The sequence below is a fragment of the Eulemur rufifrons genome, chromosome 7, assembly GCF_041146395.1.
Source record: "Eulemur rufifrons isolate Redbay chromosome 7, OSU_ERuf_1, whole genome shotgun sequence".
Taxonomy (NCBI): domain Eukaryota; kingdom Metazoa; phylum Chordata; class Mammalia; order Primates; family Lemuridae; genus Eulemur; species Eulemur rufifrons.
In genome coordinates, this window is record NC_090989.1 from 3,247,219 (window position 1) to 3,270,772 (window position 23,554).

General features: G+C 44.5%; 1 protein-coding gene across 2 annotated transcripts; it reads right to left on the reverse strand.

The window, feature by feature from the left end:
• Positions 1 to 1,849: 1,849 nt before the first annotated feature.
• Positions 1,850 to 19,990, reverse strand: NDUFV3 (NADH:ubiquinone oxidoreductase subunit V3). Of its 2 annotated transcripts, XM_069472247.1 has the most exons (5): positions 19,928 to 19,990; positions 16,355 to 16,475; positions 6,298 to 7,335; positions 6,202 to 6,267; positions 1,850 to 3,743 (listed from the first exon to the last, which is right to left on the reverse strand). In XM_069472247.1, the coding sequence occupies exons 1-5, from the start codon at positions 19,973 to 19,975 to the stop codon at positions 3,586 to 3,588; spliced, it is 1,431 nt and encodes a 476-aa protein (XP_069328348.1). In that variant the 5' UTR covers positions 19,976 to 19,990; the 3' UTR covers positions 1,850 to 3,585. The 2 variants fall into 2 exon arrangements, with proteins under 2 accessions (XP_069328348.1, XP_069328347.1); XM_069472246.1 differs by having other exon boundaries at positions 1,851 to 3,743; positions 6,202 to 7,335.
• Between the last annotated feature and the right edge of the window lie 3,564 nt (positions 19,991 to 23,554).

Here is a 23,554-nt window from a genome sequence, read left to right on the forward strand (position 1 = left end):
CCACCTTTTTTTCCTTTTTTTGGAGTTTTTCGGACAAATTATAGTTTGTTTTTTAAATAAAACATGCTAACGGCCGGGCACGGTGGCTCACGCCTGTAATCCTAGCACTCTGGGAGGCCGAGGCAGGTGGATCGCTCAGGAGTTCGAGATCAGCCTGAGCAAGAGCAAGACCCCCGTCTCCACTAAAAATAGAAAGAAATTATCTGGCCAACTAAAATATATATAGAAAAAATTAGCCGGGCATGGTGGCGCATGCCTGTAGTCCCAGCTACTCGGGAGGCTGAGGCAGTAGGATCGCTTAAGCCCAGGAGTTTGAGGTTGCTGTGAGCTAGGCTGACGCCACGGCACTCACTCTAGCCCAGGCAACAAAGCGAGACTCTGTCTCAAAAAAAAAAAAAAAAAAAAAAAAAATGCTAACATGATAGCTAGTCCTTCTCCTAGGGTGGGGGCCCACCACTCCAGGTGCAGCTCCAGCTACTTACTCAGGCTGGGTCTGCTCTCAAACCACGGCCCCCGCAACGTCAAGGGATAGCAGCTTCCTGAAAACGCCTGAGGACCATCCTCCAGGGCTCTCTCCACCCATCGTGCTCCTGGTGACATCCGGGTTAGGCATTAGGTTCCAGACAGGCTGCTCTGATAAATACCCACCTTCATCTCTTCCCCAGCAGCTCACCTCTCAGCCTCCACTTCCCTTCCCTTGCACGTCACCGTCCAGTGCCTTTCTTGTGCCTCCTGCCTGCATCTTCTCTGAAGCCACGGCCCAGCCACAGGGCCCCGCACACAGTAGGCATTTATAGTAATGTCTACTACAGGCTTCCAAGAGTGAAAATCACTAGAAGGAACACTGCTTTAGCTGTTAATTCTGTGTACCCCAGTGTTTCAGATCCCTTCTAGAGTAAAGGCACCGGGTGGGGGAGGAGTCAGGGAGAGACGGCGGTGGGACCGAGGGTGCCGGGCACCTAACACACCCACTCATTTTAATCTTACCTCTGGCCAGCCCTTCTATTAAATTAAAATCACCTATGGTGGCCCCTTTAATACTAGGGTTGACAAACTACAGCCCCACAGACCAACCCTGCTCCCTGCCCCTTTGTGTAAGCTAGCAGTTTTTACATTTTGAAAGGGTTATTAAAAAAAACTGTGTAGCATATGTGGCCTGCATATTTACTATCCAGCCCCTTATAGAAAGTTTGCCACCCCTGCTTCAACAGAACGAATCAATCTTGTATAATTTAGAGCTCACGCATCCTCTCTGCAGGGTGTAGTAAATCCTGCGTGTTGGACTCATTTTACAAACCTGATTGTTTCCCATGGGCAAGGCTTAGGGCCATGGACAGATACCTTGGGTGGTGAGTTGTAACCCAATGAGCACTTCTCCGGGTTTTGAATGCAAGTTGGGAGACGGGCAGGAGAACATAACCTATTAAAACACAAAGCACGTGCTTGGCAGCAGAATTAGGAGCCGGGATCCTCCGCTGCTCGTCAGTTACCAGCCAGCTGCCCTTGAGCATCAGGGGAGAGGCTGTAATTAGCAAGGGCTGGATGTGATTTGCACACGATCTCCTCCAGTTCAAGAGCATTTGTACCAGGTGTAACAGAGCAAACGTCTAGAAAGGTGCCAAGGTTCAGGTGACGGGAAAAATATAAAAGGAGGTAAAACGATTATTTAACTCAAATGTATTAAACTAGCAGCAATGAAAGCAGTACTAGTGTTCACACTGATTCATTTCCAGGTCAGCGTCTGGAAATGCATCTTAGGAAACAATACAAAACACAGAGTGAGTCATGTCCATGCTGCTGTTTCTGGCAGCGCTCTTTAAAAGTAGAGCTTGGGAACTAGCAGAGACCCCACAGCGGACTCCGTGGGTAACCACCGCATTGCCACCAGATGGAATATCAAGAAGCCATCAGCAGTGACGGTCGGAAAAGAGACCTCGCCTGGTGCTGGTTATCACTTGAGCCCTTTCAATGGGCGGAGGACGGAACCAAGCTCTCAGGCTGAAAGACTAGCCCCAAAGGCCCAGTTCTAATGGAAGAATTTTATTTAAGCCTCATGCTTCATCTTAAAACCATATGCAAATTATATATATCCATACTGATTTTAATATCAAAAGAACCTCAACTCTGTGGCCCCAACAGTCCAGGCTTCTCACCCCCGGCGCATCACCACACATCACACATCACAGGGGCTCCATAGACCCCAGTTCAAGCAGCAGTTAAATGGTAAAACAAAAAAGTCTGAACAGGACAGAAAACTGCACACACATTAAATGGCTACATCTAACCCAAACCACCCCCACTGGGGAAACACGCACGATGTCAATAATGGCTGGGTTAGCATAGTGGATTTGAGATATTTTCTATATTCTATTCTATTCTCTTTCTTTTTGGTAATGTGGTTTTATTACTTTTGTAATAAAAAATGTGCTTAGAATCATCTTGCTGAGTTGCTAAGTCTCTTGGGTGGTAACAAAATCTGAGGCAGATGATCACAATACTAGTTTCCAATTTTGTATTCTTTCTTGGACTAATTTTAAGAAATGTAGGATTATAAAAATATGAATCATAAGTCACAAATACACTGTGTTGAGTTTGCTGTAAGTTGACTAGAGGCCAAGGACCAGAATTCAAACGAAATAAAGCCCACAAGTTTGGGCTCATGAACAAGTCCGTGAAAGACAGTGTGAGGACAACACTGCAAAACATGGGAAAATGTCACATATGCGCAGACCAAACATTTCTACTTTGGGCCCTAACACATTGGCTCTAAGGAGCGACGCAAGCGTCTTATTTCAGCTCTCAGTCAGCAACAGCCGCGTCTGCACTTGGTAGTTTCTCTGAGTCAGACTGACGCCTCGTCCCCACGGCGTGGCCGGCGCTTAGACACCTTGCGCTGCTCTCCGTCCCCGAAGGTGTGAGTGAAGCTAAAGTTATCACAAGTGAGGCAAGATTACTGGCCAACCCAGAAACCCTGAGTAGCTACATTAGTTCCGAGTCTGCCTGTGGCCACGTGGGGGCAAAGCTGTCCCCGGATGGTACAAAACTTTCACCTCTTCCCCATCTCACCACTGAAACACTCCCCGAGTTTGCACCAAATACCTAAGAGGGGTGAACAAAATGATTGTTCCTTTTCTGACAATAAAACACTGTAATTTAGTGCTATTTATTGCAATGCAGTAATTAGTTAAAATTAAAACTCCTGTTTCCAATTTATCAACAACTAGGCCTATAAAGTTAGAATTCACCCTTTCACCTACTGATACCTACCTGTTCTTCAGTTTAATGCTAAAATGACTACGCTCAGCATAGAATTATACTGCTCAAAAGCACAATTCTCTAATTTTATGGATTTGTCCAGTTAGTCATAACCTTATAATTAAAGAAAAATTCCTTGCACAGAGTAGATATTTCTAAATATATGTTGACTAAACAATCAGCAATAGTGTTCCTGATACACCATTCACTACAAAAACTGTAAAAGGGAAACCAATTATGCAAGTCGGGCTTTGTGACTCGAGTGGATTTTATTTTTGCAGGCAAGAATGCAGCAGAGACGACGTACATGAACCTTCCGACTGAGGGCCCTCAGTGTCGAGGCGACTCGCGCCCTGAGGAGGGCTGCGGCATCCTGAACCTGGAGAGGTCGAGGTTCAGGTCGAGGAAGGTGTACGTGGTGTAGCCATGGTGCTGCAGGTTTTTGTAGGTGCTGTTGTCAGACGGCTCAGCAGCCTCTGGGGCGGGCCCTGGGGAGAGAGCACAACACCGTGAGAACGTACACGAGGACGGCTCTTTATGAATGACTGGGCTCCCACGCACGTGTCTACCAGTCATTCTCCAGCAATCCTATCAGTGCGGAACAAATTGTCTAATTAGAAGGGAAAAACTCATGAAAGCCACAGTATCTTCAAAAGCAAAATAAAGGTATTAGTTGAAAATTTATCCTAAAACATATAGCCTTAACAATTAAAGAAATGGAGTAGTGGTTAGAATGTGTCTTAACATCTTACTTTGTGTACTTCTAGGACTCAGACTTCTCAGAAGTTTGAAAATGCCAAGGACAACTATGGAAGGACTTTCAGGTCACTTAAAGATGCACGAAAAAAATTACTTCTGTAAGAAATCTGTCTACCTAGAAATGAACCATTTATAAAAACCTTTGAAAAGCAGAAACTAGGGGAGCACTCTAAGTCTCTGAATACAATTAGATAAATTCTATTATAACAACAGAGTTAAGGGGAATGAAATGAAATGTGTAGGTTTTGTTGTTTTAACTTTTGAAAAAACTATTGGAATACTTTAGATTCATAGGCTAAAAATACTAATTTAGCTTTGTATCTTTACATGGAAAAAATAATTAAAAACCATACACCTAAACGTTTGATAATCTTAAAACTACAAGCATGGAGTTGAAGCAAAAGAAATATTGGTGTCCTGCAACGTGACATGCAACACGATGGCAAAATAAAGCTTCCTGAGATGACAGGCTAACGTTTGGGTCAAGATTCTTACCAACGAAATCTCTGGACTCAGGTCATTAGGGCTGCCTCAACTTCGACTCATGCTGCATGCAAAATATATTTTTTTCACTATTTCGATTAATATCAAAAGCTCTGTTTTTTTGTTTTAGTTGTGTTAAACAAAAATGATGTTTTATTTAAAGAGGTGACATCTTTTCAATCTCAATAAGCTGAATGTCTTCCATGTGGTGTAGGTACAACTTCAAAGTGGGATGTATCATCACAGTTAACAGAGAAAGCAGCTGAAGGGAGGCGTGGGGTGCAGAACTCTCATCCGAAACCAACCCCCCCGGAAGGCAAGCAGCGCTGCGCGCGGGGCGGGGACGACTCGGTGAGAGACCCGTCTGCCCTGCACAGACAGCGAGAAAAGCGGGCTTTGCTCTTGGGTGTCTTCTTCAGCCTTTGAAGGGCAAAGGGAAGACTTGAGAAATAATACATCCCTGAAATATGAGAAGCAAGTTTCTTTTCAAAAAGGTTAGCAATCTGAAAGTCGCCGGTTCTCGATGATCTTCTGTCCTGCTGGTTTCGGCACTGCTCCCCGGCACAGGGCTGGAGGACTGCGAGCGCAGCACCAGGGATGCAGACCTCGCGGTCTGGAGAAGTCTGGCGAGCAGCGGCACTGTGCATGTTAATGAAAGAGGGAGCAAGTGGAAAGGGAAGAAAACACGTAAATCCTGTCAACATGATGTAACCAACAATAATGTACCAGGTAATGCAAATTAGGCCTGAGGCGGCTTGAAAAAGAATGAACAGCAGACACAGAAGGAGCTGGATTTGCCGGCAATAATGCATTTTAAGGAAGTCTCGAAGAGCCAGATTCTAAAATGGAAGAAGTCCTGCTTTTCAGGGTTGCCATGACCCACCTAAAACAAATTACATTTTATCAGGTTTAGTGCCCAAGAAAATGGTGACATAATAGGAATAACACTATTTCCCTTTAAAAGCCCTTCATAAAATTCATTATAGAAGAATAAAGCAGCCTATGTGTATTTTTCAGGTAAATCAGAGACGGAAATGTCTGGTGAAAAGAAAGCTTTCTGCAGTCCGCGGCTGCCTCTGTGTGATACTCACTGCTTTAGCGCATAAGGATGCTAAAAGGCATCATCTAGTTTGATTCACCTGAACACTATATACCAAGTGTAACCATTGGTCTTCACTGTGTAAGTTATATAGCAGACCCCCTTTTTCACTTAGATGCTCTGCAAGCTCATGAAAGGACACTTGGACACCCTCAAAAATTGAGGGTGAAGACATTAAATTGCCACTTTTCAAATATTATATTGGTTAAGAAATAGTCAAGAGTGCCAAGGGCATACTCTTTCATTTTATATTTTGAGATGGGGTCTTGCTATGGTGCCTAGGCTGGCCTCAAACTCCTGGGCTCAAGTGATCCTCCTGCCTCAGCCTCCCAAGTAGCTGGGATTATTATAGGCACTAGCTATCACACCAAGTTCACTTTAAAATAAATTTAAAATATCATAGGCATTTTGTAGTATTAAGATGTGTTACCCAGAATTAAGACACACTTCTCTGCTTAGCTGAGCCAGTGCTATAGGCCATATTTCTATTATAAAATCTGCTATCAATACTACTTTATAATCACAGAGAAATGTAAACTAGTTCTCTAGAAGTCAAACCACCCCTCAGGGAACGGAAGAGGTCACAAGCACAAGTCAAGGTATACCCTGTGTGCCGTCCTGGTCTTCCACTGGCATGGCAGAGTCTTCCGCTGGCAGGGCGGGGTCTTCCACTGGCAGGGCGGGGTCTTCCACGACCTCACTCTCAAGCCTTAGCACTGTGGCCTTTTCATCAAAAACTTGATTCTCAGCAGGAACTGTCTTCAAATCCCTTATTGGCACCTGATCTTCCAAGATCTCTTCTCTAGCCTCCAAGTGTCCTCCTGTTACCTGCTTCCTCGAGTGCTCTTCCCTGAGCAGGGGGGCAGCTGCCTCCCCGTGAAGCTCTGGCACTTGCTTTCCCAGATGTGTCTCTCCAGCCGCAGGAGGAGCGGCTTGCAGCTGCCCTTCCACGCCGGCCTTCTCTCCCAGGGTGGGTGCTGAGCCACTGGCCGGCTGTGCAGACAATCCTGACTTTGTGTGGTCAGGTAAGATTCCTTTAACTTCAAATGGCTTTTGGCTTTCTTTATCTATTTCATTTGATCTAAATATGTTCTGCAATTGTTTTTCTTTTATATCTTGCTTCAAGAACTCTTCATGTACTTGTGATTTGGGCGCCATGGTTTTTGGTTTAGCATCTTTTCTATCCTCTGATAGCTTAATGGTGGTCCCTTTCTTCTTTGGCTGACGGGGCTTCTCTGGATAGGTGAGGTCGGTGTGAGGCTTCTGCGCCCCGGTTTTCTCTTTTGCTGATATCGCCATTTGGGGGGCTGTGCTTTCAAGGGCACGAGAGAACTCTGGTTTCCGAAACCCTCCTTTGCTTTTGCTCCCCACTCGAGGACTAACCTCTGAGACGTCACTCTCCTCGTCAGACTCTGAATCAGAGGAGCTGGATGAAGATGAAGATGAAGATGAAGATGAATCATCTGTCACTTTCTGGCCCTTCCGACGAGCTTCTGAACCAGAACCCTGTTTTCTGAGTGGAGACGGAACTTTCTGAGGAAACTCTACCAAAGTCTTTCTTGACAAAACTTTCGGAACCCCTTTGTGTGCGCGCAGCGTGCTGTCATCGGGGCTGGGGCTAGCTACCGCCCCGCCTTTCGGGACTGGCGAGTAAGGACTGGGTGAAGACACGTTTCTAGGCAATTCAGCTGCTGCCTGGGCTGCCAGCAGCTTGCCCTTCTCCTTTGGTGCCACTACATCTAGGAAATGGCATAAAGAGGGATACTTTTAATATTTAACAGAAACACACTCGTCAAAGCCACAGACATTTCATTACATAGCAACTTGTTATTTACAACGTCTTCACTACAACCATCCCAGGACAGTTCCGCGGAAACCCACTCCCGAACGCGAGCCGAGCCTTGTGGGTGAGGCAGCAGGAAGGAATGGAGATGCTTCCCTTGGTAGCTGAAAAACTTAAACACGAGTATTTTCACTAACAGTAGTAACAAATTTGTTTCCATTTTTCACCCTGACAGCTTCTCTAACCACAGTTATTTTTTTAAACTATTTCCCCCAAATTTAAGATAAACTATCTTATAAACTAACTTAAAAAGATATTTTCAGATGACCATTGAAGTTTTACAATGTACAATTTCTTGAATTCCTAAAAAACTGGTGCTTCTCAAATATTAAAGAAATTCAGAACTTGAACTTTCTCAACAGAACAGCAAGGCAAAAGTACAGGCAAGAGCCTGGTTTGAGGTACCTGTGTTTAAGAGGGGGGATGGGGGTGGGGATGATGTAGTTCAAGTCAAGTCACCCTAAAAAGGAAGAAAAGTTCTTCAAAATCACACAAGTCATTTGGGGATTTCTTCAGCCAAAAAAAAAAAAAAAAAAATATATATATATATATAGAGAGAGAGAGAGTATTATAATATCAAGGAAGCCTAACATAATTTAACATTATATATATCATTGGAAATAGCAGATTTTTAAGCTGTAAAAAATAGAATAAGTGGCTGGAGTGCAGTGACATGATTGTAGCTCACTGAAACCTTGAACTCCTGGGCTCAAGTGATCCTCCTGCCTCCCTAGGAGCTAGGACTACAGGCACATGCCACCAGGCCAGTCTAATTTTTAAATTAAATAGGGTCTTGCTATGTTGTCCAGGCTGGTCTTGAACTCCTGGCCTCAATCAATCTTCCTGCCTCAGCCTCCCAAAATGCTGGATTACAGGTGTGAGCCACCATGCTTGGCCCTCAAATAAAATATATGTGTATATTTTATGTATTTATTGTTTTGGTGAGACAGAATCTTGCTCTGTTACTCCAGGTAGAGTGCAGTGGCATTATCGTAGCTCACTACAACCTCAAGCTCCTGGGCTCAAGCAATCCTCTTGCCTCAGCCTCCCAAGTAGCTGGGACTACAGGCCCATGCCACAATGCCTGGCTAAGTTTTCTATTTTTAGTAGAGACAGGGTCTCCCTCTTGCTCAGGCTGGTCTTGACCTCCTGAGCTCAAGCTATCCTCCCACCTCAGTCTCCCAGAGTGCTCGGATGACAGGGGTGAGCCACCACACCTGGCCTCAAATAATATAATGATTAGAGCTAATTCATTCAATTTCCTCAGGTGGTAATAAATCTTTTCCAACCATACAGATTAGAAGAAAAATATAGGACAAAGTGTTTATAAATTAAATTACTTTCCAAATTTAAAATTCCAAATTTTTAAAAATATTACAGATGAACAGCCTCTAAATCCAGAGTCTTTATGTCTTGTAGTTTATTTTATACTAAAAAGATCTCAATCCTACTTGTTTAAGCTGGAAAAATATCCTCCTAACCGCCCTATCTTAACGGTATCCAAATGGGTTTTTAATTGTTTTCTGAGTTCAGAAACCTATGTTTAACAGACTGAAAGAAAATGACCAAAGAAAACTGAGGAGTCACAATCAATCAGAAATGGGCACCGTGAGAGGCAATGGCTGAAGAGCCAGAGCAGCAGGAGTGTGTGTAAACCACCCCCAATGCCATCCAAGCCTGTCATGACCGCCCCCACCGCCCTGCCCCTATCACGGCCACCCCTAGTATGAGCAGCACCACAGCCCGTCGGCATCTGTGGCTCTGTGCTGGCCTGGAATCTGCATTTGGGCTCCCTAGATTCGGTGCCGATGCTGGTCACTCTCGAGCTCACACAGAGCTCCGGGCATGTTAAACATAAAATGGGGTGAAGGGGTACACGCTGGCTTGATCTCTCTGTCTCTGTCCCTCTAAGCCAAACCTGGCACAGCTCAGAAAGGCCTACCAGCTACGTGTGAGGCTGGCCTTCAACCCTGCCAGCCCACTCCCCTGATCATTAATCTGTCTTTATTTTGAACATGAATTTTCCAAGTATGAAAAATTAACTTAAAATAAGGCTTAGCTGAGATAGGCTACATTGAATAGAAAAATAATAACAACTGAATCTTCCAAAATTTGTTGTGGAGATTGTTTTAATTGCAAAGAACAGTAAAACTACATTATAGAATGATTTATTACCTACTGAAAATGGACAGAAAATTTGAAATGGGATTACCAACAAAATGACTTAGAAATTTTGTTTGAAAAGGAGTCGTTTGTGTATCATGAGAAAAAAGGATTTCCTTTGTTCATGCCAGTTAGTGGGAGAACCCCCGGACGGGCTTGCAGACAACAGCAACTCATTTTGCTTTTTGTCAAGAGCCAGTTTCTGCCCTGCCGCAGCTCAGGCCCAGCCTCCTCTTTGTGACGCAGGAGGAAGCTCGCGCTGATGACCCGCAGCTGCTGCCAGCAACACCCAGTCTGCACTCAACAAACCACAGAAACCGTGTCCCTTGGGAGGTAACAGCATCATCTAAACTTACACTCACTCTGAGCCTAAGTGCAACTTTAGCTAATCCACTGTGTGCACTGACTGTCTCACGTATGTCTAGGGGCAGGACACCAGCATACTGACAGTTTTCATAGTGGCTTCCCTTGGAAGACAAGTACAAATGTCCTTCTGCATCTGCAGATTCTGCATCTGAGGATTCAACTAATGGCTGAGAATATTCAGAGAAGAAAAAATTGCTTCTGTACTGAACACGTATGGACTTTTTGGGGTCATTATTCCCTAAACAATGTAACAACTATTTACATAGCATTTACATTGTATCAGAAATTATAAGTAGAGATGATTTAAAGTGCACAAGGATATCACAGGTTATATGCAAATAGGATGCCATTTTATATCAGGGACTTGCACAACTTCAGATTTTGGTATCCGTGGGGGGTCCTGGAACCAAGGGACGACCGTGGAATAAAACACAAAGCCACCTAAATCAGACTAGCTGTGTAGGCCTATCTCACAGTGTAAGATTGGGGTTTGCAGGGACCGTTTCCAACCTCTCAGAGCCGTAACAGTCTATGTCAATCGCGGGCGCACAAACGCTGTGCTAATGAACAGCACGGCAGGCAGGCGTTCCCTGAGCGCTTCCCTCGCCTCTCAAGACAGAACTTGTTTCCTGAATCTCTCTTCTGCTCGGCTGAGAAGTGAGAGCATGACCTTCAAGTTTGCAGTGGTCCCTCTACCAAAAGCAAAAATGACTATGGAGTTAGCGATGGATTAGCAACCTTAAAATACCTCCATATCTTTGTCAACAGGTCACAAAACTAATTTCTGAAACAAAGCACATTCAGAAACAATGTGCATTTAAACACGACATTAAAGAATAAAATTACTCAAATTTCATATGGTAATTAAGACTTTCTCTTTTTAACAAGTATTTGACTATAAAAAGGTTTTTTTTTTTTTTTTCAGTTAACACTTGAGAATTGGGATTTTACAGATGCAAGACAGGGATTAAAATACGAACTGCTGAGCCGGAACACCAGGGTTGACGTGCAGGGTCCACCACTCACACCAGTGAGACCCTAGGTAGCTCAGAGTCTCTCTGCGCCTCAACTTCCTCGTCTGTAACACGGGGATAACAGGAGCATCTGCTCACAGGATTGCCTGAGACCTGGGTAATATGTGGAATGTGCTTAGAACAGGTCTCGGCACTGCTACAGTTAAATAGAAACACATTCCTCACTTTTAAAACTGAAATAAGGACTGGAAATGGATAATTTGCCTTCTTGACTCACTCAAGCAACAGTTTATTACTGACTGTTGCAAAGTTCTGCCTGGTGACTGGATTCAAGGAAACCACAAAGCTGCAGAGCCAGGTGGTTCCCCGAGAGGGTGCACTTCTGAGAACGCCGGGACCCTGACATCTGTGCTGGCAGCTGTCCTCAGGGAACGCGTGTGCTGCAGAAAGCTGGAACTCTGACGCAATAAGGCCGAGCATGTTCTCCAGCCCCGGGTCCTGCCCCGAAGGCAGACCCTTGACTAGACGTGACCCCAGCGCAAGGGCTTCAGGTCCCTCCACCCGCATGCAGGAAACCTCTGCCAGCTGTGGTTCGGAGGGGTTTGATCTGGCAGTGCGCCACGGGAGGGTGAAAGCATCTCTGTGTCTTACACTTACCAATCACAGACACTTCATGGGAAAACACAGGCCTGCCTGTGTCCATTTAGAGCATTATTTCTTTTTCTTTGTACAGGGAATTTTTTTTAAAATTATGAGGTACCAATGTACTGTGCGTTGAAGACAGTTTAGTTCTGAAAACTGTCTTCCCACTGGAAAGCACTCTGTGATTTATGCAGCACACACACGTCGCACACCAGTGTCACAACAACCCAGCCAGGCCAGCACCCTCATCTCGCTCAAACACAAACGAATCGGGGCTCAGAGGCCTGCAGAGCCCATCGAGACCAGAGGCAGACGCTCAAGAGAGCCCCAGGCCAACCTCCAGCTCAGGGTTCCCCTCCATAACCTCACCCCACACTGTCACAGGACAGAACATCCCATTTCCACTCCATACAGACACATGTTCCTTTGGTTCTGCCATGATACTTTAAAATCCATTTAATCCAAATTCATAATCTATGAAGTAGGATTGCAGGCATGAGACTAAAATTCACCAAATGATACGATTATATTAGTAATGAAATTCAACTAATCATTCATCAATAAACATTTCAACAATGTCAAAAACATGCCAGGTGTAAGCTGGGCACGCTGGTGCACATCTGTAATTCCAGCTACTCGGGAGGCTGAGGCAGGAGGATCCTGCAAGGCCAGGAGTTCGAGTCCAGCCTGGGCAACACAGCAAGACCCCATTCTCAAAACAAAACAAAAAACAACATACCACGTATAATGCAGAAATTAACTGACATTCTTGTTGCAAAAGTTTTTTAGGTGCAATAATGGTATTGTGATTATGTTTTCAAAAAAGGTACATATTAAAAATTTATATATTAAAAAAGAAAAGAGCAAATGGGTTTAAAAACGAGGCAGGTATTATAGGACGGAACTAAACAATGTTCCTGTGGCATTCGGGCCTCAAGTCAACAGGGTGCGCAGGCACCACCAAGACGGCAGGTGTCCCAGCGCAGGCCAACACACTATGAGGTACTCTGGGGCTGGCAAACTCTACAGAGCGCATGTATTTAAAAACCTACCAATGTACTGTGTGCACAGACCAAGGAGGAAAAAAACAAAAGATTCTAAATACTTTGAAACATTCAGACTGAGGAAATGGTATTTTGATGCAGAGTAAGACCAAACCCAATTTTCCTCTTACAACCCCATTTGAAAACTGAGGATTTGCAAAGAGACAGTTAGTAGTGTATGTTCTTTCAAGAGTAAACTAGGGTTTCAGCAGTTAAGGCTAAGTGCAACGCACCCGCATCATAATCAATTATTAATAATGGGCAGTGGGTAGAAAGTAAAATTATTCCCAGAAGAGAAGCATTTAAAATATACTGTTGCATTTCTTATTTTCCTTCAATAAGGATATGCTACATTCCTACACTAAGGGAGGGGAAAAAAGTTTAAAAAACTGTCAAAAAAAAAAAGAAAAAAAAAAAAACTGGTGATAAAAGTCAAAACGACTGTAAGAAGCTGGCAATACATCAGACATTATGCCAGCAAAGTGAGTCACAGTGGGAAACTGCCTGCTCTTAACTTCCCTCCAGTCATAAAAAGATGCCTGCAGTCCTGGACTGTGATTCAGCAAAGCCTGGGAAACCACAGATGGGTTTCAAAGAGACGGAAAAAAGTCAGAACTGGGGGAAGGAAAGTAAGGTGGGGACTCTCACTCGTGTCAGGGTCATCTAAATGCCACATAGCCTTTAGCAGGGGTGGGGAACCTGCGGCCTTAAGGCCACATGTGCCTTCTAGGTCCTTAAGTGCAGCCTTTTGACTGAATCCAAATTTTACAGAACAAATCCTTTTATTTTTGTTAATACTTTTTTGTTCATCTTTTATATTTTTATTTTATTTTTAAAATGAATAATGAAATAAGTTTCAACGAAATAATCCTACCACGCAGGCACAATTAGAACATCGGTAAGACATAAAGTCTAAATTGACGGCTGCTACGCTCATGATATAGTTCTAACTTCCCCCGCCTGACTGGCGCCACTACAGTGCTAGGCTGGCTGGCCAGAGTTTATGGGGGTCAAGTACGCTAGTCTGTTATCAGCTTTTGACAACAGTGCACTGTGTTTGTTTTAGGTGGAATTTGTGAATAGTTGCCCAGCTAGACAGTATTTTTTAGTTCTGTCTGCTTAACAGCCCATCATGTCAAAGAAGCCCAAGAGAATGCTGAAGGAAGAAAACATTTTTTAAATGAGGATTGGGAGTTGTCTCTGCTAAAGATAGGATGATTTGCTTGCTCTGTGATACTGTAATGTCAACATTAAAGAAATTCAGTGCTCATCCACATTGTAACACTCATAAGGACCACAAATATTTTAAATTAGAGAGAGAGATGTGAAAGGTTGTGCTGCAGAAATTAAAAGATGAAAAGCAAAAGCAAAGACAATTCTTCCAAGCAGCCACAGGACCTGGAAATAATGCCACTGAAGCTACTTATAAAGTAGCTTATATACTTGGGGAAAAAAGAGAGGCCATTCAGTGATGTAGAAACTGTGAAAGAATGCATTGTCAAAGTCATAGGATGCTTAGAGCCTGACAACGTTTCAAAGTACAAACAACTGCCTCTTTCAAGGAGAACCATAACTGATCGGCAGCATGAATTAGCCTTCAACTTAACAGAACAACTTCATGCAGTACTTCAAAAGGAAAATATATACTATTCAATTGCTTTGGATGAATCAACCGATACTACTGACTCTGGATGGTTTTTATACTTCATTTGGGTCATAACAGAAGAGTTACTCGCTTTGGGCACTCTTGCGAACAGAACACGGGGAATAGGTATCTTCAACAACTTTCAAGATACATGTCATGAAGTTGGACTGAATTTGGTAAATTTAGTAAGTGTTATGTACAGGCAATGCACCTTCCATGACAGGAAAACATGAAGGGTTTATTGCACAGATTAAAAAAAGTATTAACAGATCCAGATGCTCTCATTTCTCTTCACTGTATATTGCATCAGCAAAATCTGTGCTAAAGCTATTTTAAGTGACACTTAGCAACAAGTTGTAAGTATTGTTAACCATATTCCTACAAATGCAACACAGCAGCCTCAGTTTTGTAACATGCTAAAGTTGAAGGAAGAGGTATTCAGTGTGGATTTGCCGTATCATTCTAAAGTGCGTTGGCTATCGCAGGGGCAGTTGTTAGCCAAAATTTTATATCTGCAAGAACAAATAGTTAAATTTTATGAAGGACAGAATCAGCAATGTGAATTATTGAAAAAAGATTTCTTGGGAATGACAGTAAAAGGAGTTAAATAAAAAAAGAAGATTTCTATAGGAATGCGGTATTCCTGTGTGATTATCATGTCAAATCAAAATGACCTGAATATTTCATTGCAAGGTAAAACCAAGTCTATACATGATATGTGGCAAAAAATCCAAAAATTTCGGAAAAAAGCTATCTTTTTTCAAAATACTTCTTCAAAAGGAAATTTCTTTTTTTTTTTTTTTTGTTGAGACAGAGTCTCACTTTGTTGCCCAGGCTAGAGTGAGTGCCGTGGCGTCAGCTTAGCTCACAGCAACCTCAAACTCCTGGGCTTAAGCGATCCTACTGCCTCAGCCTCCCGAGTAGCTGGGACTACAGGCATGCGCCACTATGCCCGGCTAATTTTTTCTATATAGATTTTTAGGTGTCCATATAATGTCTTTCTATTTTTAGTAGAGACGGGGTCTCGCTCAGGCTGGTCTCGAACTCCTGACCTTGAGCAATCCACCCGCCTCGGCCTCCCAGAGTGCTAGGATTACAGGCGTGAGCCACCGCGCCCGGCCCAAAAGGAAATTTCTGACAAACATTTTCCCCAGTTAGCAAAGGTCACTGATGAGCAGGATAATAAACGCAAATCATTTGAAGAACAGGCAGCTGTTATAGACCTACTACTTGGAGACTACAAAGAAAGGTTCACTGACTTTGAGAATCATGACATTATACTCAAATTAGCATTTCAGCCTCACCTGGTTACTATCCCCAAGGCACCTAAAGAACTACAGATGGAATTGATTGAGCTCTCAGTAGACGACATTTTAAAGTCATTGTTTCATGCTAAGAAAGATCCAATCGAAATAATGCCTTCGGCAACATGCCCAAAAAATGCTTTTCAACCACCTATTGCTGTGAATCTACATTCTGCCTAACCCAAATCAAGATGCCCTTAAGGTCACAAATGACTAATACTCATCTAGAGGATCAACTGAAACTGCGGACCTCCACGCTGCAACCAAACGCTCAAATGCTTTCCAACAAAAAGCAGACACAACAGTCATTAAAAGGTTAGTTAACTTTAAAATTAACAGTTTTCATTTTTTGAAATTATTAAGTACATAGTAGTAAGATGTTTTAAAAAAACAATGTACATTTTTAAGTATATCTAATTGAAGTTTCTTGAATGTGGCCTTATTTAATTAGAGCTAAATTAACGTGGCCTCCCTACATGAAAAGGTACCCCCTGCCCCAGCCTGTACTCTTGGCACCACTCGCCCCATGTCGAAGCTTCGCAATTAGAAAATGCAGAAAGCATCAGTTCCGGGCTAAACACTGAGTCAAACACTATTACATTACTGATGTGTTTGGTCTAAAATCTGTTACCGATCTATGTCCGATTATAATCTGGACACTGCTGAAAATGAAGAGCCATAAATTTGTAGCTGGTAAAATTCATTTTCATGCTTGGAAGGCTGAATGATCGATTTACCGTGTAGTCTCTTTCCCTTATGACTACCAATAAAATCTTACTTTTTGGTGGACTTTGCTTCTTGGAATTTGGTGGCAGTCCCTTTTCACTCTTCCCTGATTCTGCAGAGAGAGGAACTGTAGAAGCAAATCCTTGAAACATCTGTGCTTCCAGGAACATAGTCTGACAAAAGAATGAACACATAGGGATGTTTAGGATATTATTTATAACAGGAATTACTATATATGAATACTATGTATTACTACATATAAATGCAAAGTATTCATATGACATATTTCTAATGATTATTAAAATTTTTATAATGTGTATTATGGAAATTTTGGAAAATACAAAAAAGTTGCAAGAAGAAAACACCCAAGTTGAGGGCAATCACTATGAATACTCAGGTTAATGAAAGGGCAAGCAGAGAATCGTGTTCATGTCTTCTGAGAGGCAGCCCAGGGAGGGAAAAGTGCACAGACTGTGGTCATACAAGTCCTGGGTTCTGATCCAGGTCACTGTGAGACCCTGAGCAAATGAGAACTTTCTCCAGGCCTCAGTGTCCCCGTCCTCTGGGGGAAGCCAGCTTGATAATCAGCCATGCTCCAATCCTCTATCTGAAACTTAGGCCCAGATACAGTTTAAGTGGAGTTCCCCTTCTACAGATGGGACACTCTAGCAAGGGTACTGGTCCTCACGTATGTTTTTAAGATACTCTGATATAGTGAGAGAGAAATGCAGTGAAGTGCTTCTGGGCAGGGATCAGGGAAGACTTCCAAAAAGCAGCGGGTATCAGAAGGAGAGGTAAGAATTGGATCTGTGGAAATGCTCTACCATCCAAGAAGAATGTTCCAGATAGTGCTCAAGCAAAAGCACAAAGGTGAAAAAGTCCGGAGAACTGCAGAGGGAGTGGTAAATACTTCAATACCATCCTGATAAATGTTTATTCTGTGCTGGGGAGGAGAGATTAAAGAGTATGTAATTGGCCAGGCATGGTGGCTCTCGCCTGTAATCCTAGCACTCTGGGAGGCTGAGGCAGGAGGGTCACTTGAGCTCAGGAGTTTGAGGTTGCTGTGAGCTAGGCTGACGCCATGGCACTCTAGCCCAGGCAACACAGTGAGACTCTGTCTCAAAAAAATAAAAATAAATAAATAAAATAAAAAATAAAGAATATGTGATTGAAGATTCCTACTGCTACAAATAGCCAAGCCCTTTAAAAAGTAAAATTTAAAACCTCTGGGTTTGTTTTCTAGAGATAGTAAAGCTGAATGAGAACTGGCTGCCACTTAATGGCCAATTTATTTAACCTCTCTGACCCTCAAATTGTTTCTAAAGGAGGGATAATGATGGTACCTATTTAATAGGAAAGCATGAGGTTAATTTGTATAGAGCAGCCACCACAGTGTGAGAGGCAGGTACTACTAGTAAGGGGTTGCTTTATCATTATTTTTTACTATTAATAAACATTGAGATTGTGATAGTATCTTCTTCCACTATAGAACCCCCTTCTCTGTACAGTAAGCCATGTGGGAAGAGGAAGAGCAGGAGTGATGGGAAACTTGACATTAACCTATTCGGTTCTCCCAACATGTAGATGGGACATCACCTACCTACCCTCTTTTATTACACCCATAACATCTTGTAGTATTTTTGTCTGAGTGAAAACAAGCATGATAATGTATACTTTTAAAAAATAAAGTTTTGTAAAAAAAGAAAGGCCACTGTCCTATACTTTTTTTTGTAGTCTCCAGCTTTCTAGTAACCTACAAATTGTTTCTTTTCAAATTTTTTTTCATTTCAGCATATTACAGAGGTACAAATGTTTCGGTTACACATATTGCCTTTGCCCCACCCAACTCAGAGCTTCAGATGTGTCCATCCCCCAGATGGTGCGCACCTCACCCATTAGGTGTGAATATACCCATACCCTCCTCCCCCCTCCCATCTGCCGGACACCCGATGAATGTTATTACTACATGTCTTGTCTTTTTTTTTTTTTTTTTTGTTGAGACAGAGTCTCACTTTGTTGCCCAGGCTAGAGTGAGTGCCGTGGCGTCAGCTTAGCTCACAGCAACCTCAAACTCCTGGGCTCAAGCGATCCTACTGCCTCAGCCTCCCGAGTAGCTGGGACTACAGGCATGCGCCACTATGCCCGGCTAATTTTTTCTATATAGATTTTTAGGTGTCCATATAATGTGTTTCTATTTTTAGTAGAGACGGGGTCTCGCTCAGGCTGGTCTCGAACTCCTGACCTTGAGCAATCCACCCGCCTCGGCCTCCCAGAGTGCTAGGATTACAGGCGTGAGCCACCGCGCCCGGCCTTGTCTTTTTTTTTTTAAGAGACATGGTCTCACCCTATTGTCCAGGCTGGAGCACAGTGGTGCGATCATAGCTCCCTGTAACCTCCAGCAGCCGGGCTCAAGTGATCCTCCCATCTCAGCCTCTGGACCAGCTAGGACTATAGGCACATGGCATCATGTCCAGCTAATTAAGATTTTTTTTTTTTTTTTTTTTGTAGAGAAAGGATCTCCATATTTTGCCCAGGCTGATGCAGAACTCCTGACCTCAAGTGATCCTCCCACCACAGTGTCCCGCTGGGATTATAGGCATGAGCCACTGTGCCTGGGCCAAAATCCAATGGATGTTTTTGTCAAATGTTTTCTAATATTTGGGAATTAAAGTATCTTTACTGAACTGAAGTACTGGGGGGGGGGAAGAAAGTAAAGAAGAAATACTATCTGGCCGTTAAAAATGATGTAGATAAATAATAACTACTTCAAAAGTGTTTGCAATATAAGTGAAAAACATTTTATATCACTTTAATTCACTCAGCAGATACCAAGGCCTACTAAGTGCTAGATAATACAATGTTCTAGAAGCTAGACACAGAACATGTGCACATATGAACATAACATTTATGTTTATGATTGTAAGAATGTTTATGGGTGCTTATATGTACATATGAAAGCTGAAAAAAATTCTTAGGAATTAGATACCTAAAGAAGTAAATAGTGGACTGACAATGGATTCCCCTCGTTTGTACTTTAAATTATCTTGCAGTCAATGGTAACTTATTTTATAATAACAATTTTTATATTTTAAAATAGTGAAGTGGCCTTAGCTTTTTATATGTAGAGAAAGAAAGCCCTCTTTCCCCTTTTCACGGGTCAGGTAATGTAAGCTGGCTTCTTAACCGCTACCAGGTAAGTTACTGGGTCAACTAGGTCCCTGTAAGTTCCTTCATGTGCTCTCTCGTCTGGGTAAGACAGACGTTGTCCCCAGAGAAGCCGCGCGGTTCTGGCAGAAGTCGCGGCGGCGCAGCAGGATCGCCGGGGACGTCCGCAGCCGTCTGCTGCCCAGGCCTGCACACCTGAGAAGCTCCCCAGGTGATCCGGGTCCCGCGGCGGACACCACCGCGCAGGGGGCCGGTCTGCACCGGGCGCGCGCAGTCTCAGCCCGCGCCGCGGCGGGGCTGCGGGACGCCCATCCAGCCTGACCCCGTCCGGCCTCCTCGGCTTGGGCCCAGGCAGCGGGTCAGCGGCCGGAGGTCGCCTGCAGGCCCGGGCCGGGCCGGCGCCGCGCCCTCCCACCAACCCCGGCCCCCACAGGGCTCCAGGTGGCGCAGGGTTCTTTACCTTCACCGCCCCAGCCCGTCCTTGCCGCAGCAAAAGCGAGGCAGCCATAGCGGTGACACCTGGAAGCACCCAACAGGGAAGCGGCCGCTGCGCATGCGCCAGCGCCGCAGGCCCCGCCCTTTGGGCCGAGTTCGCCAATCACAGGCTAGCTGGGGCGCGGCAGAGGCCGCGAGCCTGCGCGCGCATCCCCAGCCGGGTTCCCTGAGCGGAGCATCGAGGCCACGCCCCTGGACCGGGGCCACCAATCAGAGGCGGGGGCGAAGGGTCAAACCTCGGCAAGTGCCGGCCTGGCCCGAGCGGGCTGTGGTCCTCGCGTAGCCCCGTGCGCGCTCTTGCCGGGGTGCGTGGACGTCGCAGGTAGTTAGTTATCAGGCTGAATTCCCCCCTGACCGCTTCTCGCTTTGCCTTTGTCGGCTCAGCCTTGAGTCTGAAATCCTGCCCGGATGAACAGCTGTACACACCATGCCCTTGGCGCTCTGGCGCTCGTGTCTTGCGGGGTTTAAGCTCCTCGGCACGTTACCTCTGGGCCTACGTCACGCGCCCAGCCTCCCTCCGTGGCTACAGCTGCGGCGTCACATCAGATTCTCACCCTGCCGCCAACGTGTCACCGCCATTTAGTGCCCTTCCTGTGTGGCTGGGGCTCGTTCTTGGCCTATGCCAACACTAATACTAGAGGGAGGCAGATTGGAAATGGAGACTTTATTTTACCTGAATGTTTATAACTTTCAGAGCAAACATTTTGCCCCCAAAGTTAGGCATAATTGTGGAGTAGGTGTAATTAGCCTTCAGCTTCTCTTCCTATTCATTCAAGCTCCCTTGCGCTCCCGTCCAGTACCCCATATTTCATCTGTTAACGGGAAAAAAATGCCAAACTCTGTAAAATAATTTTAAAGAGATCTACTCTGAGCCAAATTTGAGGATCATGACCCAGAGCCACGCCCAAGAAGCCTTGAGCAAGTGGACTGTCTGTGGCTGGGTTACGGTTTGGTTTTATACATTTCAGGGAGATGGGTTACAGGTAGTCATAAATCAATACGTGGGAGCATACATTGGTTTGGCCTGAAAAGGGCCATCTCCAAGGCGAGGGGTTGGTGGTTGTAGGTGGGTTTAAAGATTCTTTGACTTGTAGTTGGTTAAAGACATGAAGCTTTGTCTAAAGGCTTGGAATGTTTTAACATAAGTAGCTGTTCGTTTATCAGAGATATTGTTAGAGCCGGTTCCCCTTGGCCCCAGGAACAGAGAGGCAGAGTCATTGAGGCTGCAAAAAGGCAAAGGAGTTTATTGGCTAGCTCGAGCTAGGGTCCAAGTCCCAGAGCACCAACGCAGTGGCCTCTCCACGAACTAGGACCCTGCCCTGGGGTAAAGGTTAAGCTTTTATACTTTTCTGTATGCTAGTCTTCACACAACACGTTAGTCTGCACATGACATACTAGTCTGCACACTACACTAGTCTGCACACGACACACTAGTCTGCACACGACACACTGGTCTGCACACGACATACTGGTCTGCACTTCATCCCCTTTTAGTTTATTTGTTCTTTTAGAAGTGGCTGATCGCGTTGGCTCCTGATTGGTTGACTCTAAGCTTCGGGCTTTTCGCGCCGGCGCCAGTTGTAGTTAGAGTCATTTAGGGGAAGAGGAGGGTCTCCGATGGGGGAGGGGGGGCTGTTGTTGCATACCTTCTAGTTTTTGGTTACAAGTGATACTGGGACCACATTCCCTGCACAAGCCGTTCATGCGCTGATCATGTCTTGCCCTTCTTATCTACTTAGTTGGTTGGAGGGCCCCTGGACTCTCCAGCCCTTTATCAGGAAGTAACTTGCGGTTACCTCCCCAGGGCCTTGTTTTCCTTTACTTTAGTGAAGCCTGCCATACGCTAAGCACCAAGCCAGCAAGCCATATATACAGAAGCAGAACTAGGCTGTTAGCTTCTCACATCCAGGAAGCTTAGCCTATCATGGAGTTACCCTTGCTCTTATACCTGTTTTTCATTCTGATTAACTATATTTATCAAACAACTAAAAGCAAGCACAGTCACAGAAGCGAATAGCATCAGTTAGAATCAAAGAGAGCACACATTTTCCTACTATCAATTCCTGTTCTTCAATATACCACCAAACATATACTTGTTGTGTAAATTGGGGATCTGCAGGTTTGTTTTGCATACTATTAGACCTGTTAATGGGTTACAAAGGATGTCCTCAAGAAGGGAGGGGGCAAGATAAGGCATGTCTGAGCTCCCTCTTCATGGTGGGCAATTTAGTTTTAGGATATTCCTTTGGCCACGAGGGGGTCCATTCAGTCAGCCAGTGGGGGGTTGAGCCTTAAGATTTTATTTTATTTTATTTCACACCTCCAACATCCACAGGGAAAGAAGCCCTTCCACAGTTTAAATTGACTGTGTAGAGATCTCTGACTCAGAGTTGGAGAGTCATTGAGAATGTAAACTAAACTGCTTCAGCCTCCCAAGTAGCTGGGATTACAAGCCAACACACCTGGCTAATTTTTCTAATTTTAGTAGAGATGGGGTCTCGATTTTGCTCAGGCTGGTCTCAAACTCTTGAGCTCAAGCGATTCTTCCTCCTCGGCCTCCCAGAGTGCTAGGATTACAGGTGTGAGCCACCTCATCGGGCCAGAACACAGTAATTGGTCCCTCCCTGCATGAAGGTATGCATTCCAAAGACAAAGACAAAGGCAGCTGCAATGTTGAATCTTGTCTATCACCCAGAAGTTTCACTAGTATTGTTGATTATTAGTAACATTGTTTTGGACTTTTTTTATTGGTAGAAAAAAAACAAATAATTATCTTTGTCAGGAAATAAGACTTTGTTGGGAGTATAATTTTAAATAAATTATAAAAGACAAGTCATATACAAAGAATTTGTATCAAGAATATATAAGGCTGGGTGCTGTGGCTCACGCTTGTAATTCTAGCACTCTGGGAGGCTGAGGTGGGAGGATCGCTTGAGGCTAGGAGTTTAAGACCAATCTGAGGCCGAGCGCGGTGGCTCACGCCTGTAATCCTAGCACTCTGGGAGGCCGAGGCGGGTGGATTGCTCAAGGTCAGGAGTTCGAGACCAGCCTGAGCGAGACCCCGTCTCTACTAAAAATAGAACGACATTATATGGACAACTAAAAATCTATATAGAAAAAATTAGCCGGGCATAGTGGCGCATGCCTGTAGTCCCAGCTACTCGGGAGGCTGAGGCAGTAGGATCGCTTAAGCCGAGGAGTCTGAGGTTGCTGTGAGCTAAGCTGACGCCACGGCACTCACTCTAGCCTGGGCAACAAAGTGAGACTCTGTCTCAACAAAAAAAAAAAAAAAAAGACCAATCTGAGCAAGAGTGAGACCCCATCTCTACAAAAAATAGAAAAATTAGCCAGGCTGGTGGCACACACCAGCTACTTGGGAGGGTGAGGCAGGAGAACTGCTTAAGCCCAGGAGTTTGAGGTTGCAGAAGCTATGTTAACACCACTGCACTCTGGCCGGGCGCGGTGGCTCACGCCTGTAATCCTAGCACTCTGGGAGGCCGAGGCGGGTGGATCGCTCGAGGTCAGGAGTTCGAGACCAGCCTGAGCAAGAGTGAGACCCCGTCTCTACTAAAAATAGAAAGAAATTATATGG